Source organism: Hyalella azteca, unplaced genomic scaffold, assembly GCF_000764305.2.
Source record: "Hyalella azteca isolate HAZT.00-mixed unplaced genomic scaffold, Hazt_2.0.2 contig695, whole genome shotgun sequence".
NCBI lineage: Eukaryota > Metazoa > Arthropoda > Malacostraca > Amphipoda > Hyalellidae > Hyalella > Hyalella azteca.
Genome location: NW_025931033.1, coordinates 1 through 5700, shown reverse-complemented (window position 1 = coordinate 5700; position 5700 = coordinate 1). Strand labels below are relative to the sequence as shown.

Genomic DNA, 5700 nt, shown 5'->3' with positions numbered 1-5700 from the left:
ATACTCTGGGTAGATTACTGAGTGCATTGCAAGTTTTGAGTGTCCAGTTTGTAAAGTTTGGTTGACGTTTGCTATTGGCGAAATTCGTTGAGGAATAAATCATCCAACAATCTATGGCGCTCAAATCTTTTTGCAACACGGATTATTTATTGTGAAATTTACATGAGCAAGTGGATTATTGACGGTGTTATTTTGATACTCTTTCAGCCGTTGGATGTCGAGGTTTTAAACTAAAGTTTGAAAAAATGGTTTTTAAACTGTTGAACCGATTATGGAGCTTGTCTCAGAGACGTTTCGATGAATAAATAGAAAGTGGATTCAAATGGGGTTCAATTTGATTTTAAATTCCTGGTTAAAAACTGACGAAAAAAAACTGCTGATATGTGTCGTAAAATAGATAGAAATGTGAATTTTGGTTTTTCCAATGCTTGTGAAAGTTTGGTCACTAAACTTCAAGCGAAATTGTACTCGACCATCCCTGATTGGTATATTGGACGAGAATTTAATCCTACATTTTTGATGTGGCAAGTCAGCTTGGAAAATACAGGGTCTATTGACGTGCCTAATACTTTGTATACATACTAGGCGATAACTTCAATGGTTCATATTAGGAGGCGCTCATTTCACTGGTTATTGCTTTAAATCCAGCATCTTTATTTAAGGTACTGGAGGATTTTTCAGCTGTGGGGTTGGGACTCCAGTTGTGGGAGATTGGGACTCCAGTTGTGGGAGATTGGGACTCCAGTTGTGGGAGGTTGGGACTCCAGTTGTGGGAGCTTGGGACTCCAGTTGTGGGAGGTTGGGACTCTAGTTGTGGGCGCTTGGGACTCTAGTTGTGGGCGCTTGGGACTCTAGTTGTGGGCGCTTGGGACTCCAGTTGTGGGAGGTTGGGACTCCAGTTGTGGGAGGTTGGGACTCCAGTTGTGGGAGGTTGGGACTCCAGTTGTGGGAGCTTGGGACTCCAGTTGTGGGAGCTTGGGACTCCAGTTGTGGGAGCTTGGGACTCCAGTTGTGGGAGCTTGGGACTCTATTTATGGAGGGTTGGGGTTCGAGTTGTGGGTGCGAGCATATGATTTTTGCGCCTGCGGCCTTTAGATATTGTGTTATTTTTGTTGCCTTTAGCTTGCTTGCTTTTGCTTCCTTGCCGAGTGTTGATCGCGTGTTCATTTGTCGGTAGTGAAGTACGTTGCTCTCAGAAATTTAAAGCGATATCCCAAGAAGGTAGGAGTATCCAAATTGTCTGGCTTAGCTGGGGTTTAATAATGTTTTTCTTTTCCAGAGGGGAAAAGACAGCGAAGTGCCGTCACTCGCATCAAGTGGCCACATCAAAGGAGCGAAAGCAGGAGGCAACTTGAGGTACTATCACGAATGTATTTAAATAAGATTTGAATTTTTGGGAGTGATAAATTGTTTAATTTTTCAATTAAATTTATTATTTTTATTTTTTATTATATTTTTAATAATCTTCAACAACATCGAGATATTATCCTTGAAATTCAGAGAAGTGAGGCGCCCCTAATTTATATAGATTACAATGTCATCATAAATTGATATTACGTACTTACATACTCACTCAGATAAATGAGTGAGATTTGTCAAAATAACAATTAGCTTATTACACTTGCAATGGATCATTGAGACCCGGCCAGTTTGGCTCAGCATAACGGCGTATTAGGTCTACATTGGCTCTCTGCATGTTCTGGGTTAAAAAAAAAGTGTATATGGACAATGTGACCCAATCATTCTTCTTATTGCGTACGTTGTTGTCCTCAAACTTCATTTTAAATTGCTTCTGTTGGTACATAAATGTCACTATAATTGTTATTATCATTTCTAATTTCATCTTCATTCCTTGGAACAGTTTCATCGAACTCAAGCTTGATTAAGATAAAAGCTAATCTCTAGGAGCTCGGAGAATGGAGAAATTAAGTGATAAATTACTGACGCGCGTATTCGAGTTCATTCCTGGAAACGATCGTTGACGAGTGATGTGGGTTTGTCGTCGATGGAGGACTGTATTTAAAAATAATTTTAGCTGGAGCTTAACTTGTAAAAAGTCGATGCGCAGGCAAAGAGCAAGATTTATGTGCAAGATGTTGTCTGAAATGAATAGGCTGGTGACTCTCGCTATTCCAGGACAACCTCATCTGCACATGATCCTTCAGACTATTGCAGAGAATTGCATTTATTTGAAAAATCTTGACATTTCGAGCAAAAAATTGAGGAACGAATTTGCAATGGTTGCGCTGTGTGAACGTTGCGATTCTCTCAATTATTTAGACATGAATAATACGTCGATGTCATCAAAAACTGGCAGAGCTATTTTGTCAACGCTGTTGCGGATGCCGAAGGATACCTTAGTAAATATAAATTTTTGCAAGTGGGTGAACCACGAAACTCTAACTATTCTTTCAAATCATATCAACGGCCGAGTCGCGGTAAGGTATTTTCCTCATGTATGGCATCAGAATCTCGTCATGAAAGATTACATGAACAAGTTATTTGGGTTTATTGCCATCACTGTTACACGAAGAAATTGCGCATTTATGGAGAAAATGACGGAATTGGGCCACTGTCGTAGTTTGATCATAGCTCTGATCGATCATTTTGACGAATCGACTCAAACGCGATTTTTTAGCAGACTCCTGCGCAACGCACAAATCCAATGCATTTGGTTCAAGCATTCTAACTTAAATTTAACTTCTTTATGTGAAGCATTTAGTGTTCCAGTATGTTCAAGCTTATCTTTCCTCCGCTTAGACCTTGAAGGTTGGCTGGACGACAAAGTTTACAAGACGATTGTCAGCGCAATACCATGTGTGAAGTATTTATACCTGGCAAAGTTTACGCGTATTAGAGAGGATGTATTCGATGATATCTATCAGTGCAAGAAGTTGGAAATGTTAACTTTAAATTTCGTGATTCTGACCGTGAACGCCTTCATCAATATCAGGACCAACCTACCACGGCTTCGGGTATTAACACTTTACAATGCCACTAACATCCTGCCGGAAGATATCGCGGTCTTGCAGAGAGTCATGCCGGACGTCCAACTGCTCTACACTCCGTCATTACTTGGGGCCCTCTTCTCATTCATTGAACGCTAGGGTCTAGAGCATTGCATTTTTTGCATATGACCTTGTCAATCCAGGTTTCCAAAGAAGCGAACATCAATAGTCCAGCTACGAAGTTTGAATTTCTTGTTATTTAATGACCGATTAATTTTCACTTGGTTTGATTGGATAAAAGGCTCTTACTTGTCGTCACGAGATTCCAAGCCTGATGAAGTTTCCTCCAGTGAAGTGTGTGAATCAATCATGCATTCGTGTTTTATTTCCCAATTTTTTTGCCCCTTAAAAATTATCGCATTTTGTACTGCTGACATAATCACTAATCTCATTATTGAATCTAGACGCATCACTATATAGACGTGTTCACTCGTGTCCAAGCTCGTACTGAATCGGTCCAATATCACCTCGGTTTGGAGGATTTGCGCCTTCAGCCACCAAGTCTAAATTGTTCAGCAAAACCACATTCGTTCTTTGATTTTTAAAATAGGTTTCCAGTACGAGATTTCATGTGACAGTTTTAATGTCCGAGTAGTTAACTGAATTATGGGGTTAGAAGATGATTATTTTTATTGAACTGATCAATGCGCAACTAATGTTGTAGCCTACGAGTTCACAGCAGAGTTACTGACGAGTCATAAAATTAAATTTGAACTATTTATATGAATATCTAGTTCATTTAAGAATATCTAGTTACCNTATCCTGTTGGCTGTTATCCTGTTGGCTGTTATCCTGTTGGCTGTTATCCTGTTGGCTGTTATCCTGTTGGCTGTTATCCTGTTGGCTGTTATCCTGTTGGCTGTTATCCTGTTGGCTGTTATCCTGTTGGCTGTTGTCTGTTATCCTGTTGACTGTTGTCTGTTATCCTGTTGACTGTTGTCTGTTATCCTGTTGACTGTTACCCTGGTGGCAGTTCGTCTCAACTGAGGTGTCCTCTGTTGCATGCAAATCATCGGTTTCGTATTTCATAAATTTAAATTTCGTTACCCATAATGTTTATATATTGAGACTGCACATTTTAACTCGCCATACCTGTAAGTTGAGAGACGCTTAGTCTGATCGAGAACTCGCCGTAGGCTAAGTCTTACGCCTGTAAAACGTTAGATGAAGCACGTCAATAGATACGTCACTTGTTACGCACCGTGAGCCAAGTGGCGTGGCATATCATAAATAGCGAGTAACATAAATATAAGGTGAAATATAATTAGTCACGTAGCTCACAGAATATTGCGTCAGATGTGGCGTAATGCTTGCGTGATATGTTATATTTAGCCTTACAAATGTTGGCAAATAATGTGAGGCTTGAACGTTGTGAAGCAGGATTGGATTCTTGGAATAGCGGTTCTTATAATCAAGGTCGAACAATTCTGGTTTCCGATCAGTACCAGAGCGTACTAGTCAGTGACTTTCAATAGAAAGGGAAAATATGGTATCATATTTTTGTTGCAATATGATATGTCCACTCGTTCATGTATTACCCTTCTTGATTTCGATTTTCAAGTGTAGAACGTTACGTAAAGCAAAAACTTGCGTACCGACCCATTTCATGTGATGCATAAGATATCACGTACAGTGATTAACGCACATTAAGGACCGTCATGCGCGCCGCAACACCTGGGAAGCGTTCGCGTCATATATACAATAAACAGTATTCACCACAACGCTTAATCTAAATCCATTCTTCTCAATTGCTAGAGTTTTCCGCTTCTGTGAGCAAGTTATTCATATGTCCTAGAGCCGCCCAACTAAAGTACGGTATTGGAACTAATATGTCGGCAGATTTTGAGTATGACAACGACAATTCGTGATAATTACTATTGTTTGACAAATATGGCTTGCGTAACTTGACGACATGTGGATACTTGTGCTGTTCCCTACAATTAAATGACAAATGATATACTTATGCTGTTCCCCACTTATACTCAAAATAATTTACTTAGTTTCGTGTGAATTTATATGACTACAAATGATTTCGCTTCTACATGAGAGGAAATAAAGAATGAGTGATCCATGTCGGAATTTATTGCAGAAAATTCAGTATGACGAACAAGATGAATTTGGGAAAGGCTGCCATCTTGATCTTTTTATTCACCACTGCTTTGCTCGTCAGAGCAACAACTGATAATGATGATGCCGAGGACCTACTAATCATTAAGCAGGAGGATGATGATTACGAGCATGGTGACCTGGCAAGAGTGTTAGCGCAAGGTGAGCGTCGTATTTTAAGAACTAAACAACTAAACTATAGTTATTCCTTAATTACCGGATGCTCTGAACTTCTTTGTAAAATTTATGTTCAAGCACACTTAATGATGAGATGGTTCAAACCACAATCACGGCTTCAGAGTTAGTCCAGCGCGCATATTATTTTATTGAATTATCATTTTCAAAATTGTGACCACCATGAAGCCTATAGGTTTAATATAATGCATATTATTTTGCGATCGCCGGACGAGGACGGCCGTTCGTTTTATTTCAAGTCGATACCTTTTTGAAGCTTATTTCAATTCCTTTTCATCGAAACAAGTATAGTCGCGCTCTTTGTGATCCACGGAAATGGTTCTTGGTAAAACGCCTGTCGTTAGGTAAAATTTCGATTCTGATAGTATAAAAAGTCAGCTTTCGTGTGCA

At 39.6% G+C, this 5700-nt stretch overlaps 1 protein-coding gene across 1 annotated transcript; it reads left to right on the top strand.

Annotated features, from left to right (window-relative positions):
• Window positions 1–1208: 1208 nt before the first annotated feature.
• Window positions 1209–3121, top strand: LOC108678326 (the record flags this gene model as incomplete). Its single annotated transcript, XM_018166707.2, is given in 2 exon segments — window positions 1209–1356; window positions 1862–3121. A coding segment is annotated over 1 exon segment (1119 nt). The 5' UTR covers window positions 1209–1356; window positions 1862–1988.
• Window positions 3122–5700: the final 2579 nt, after the last annotated feature.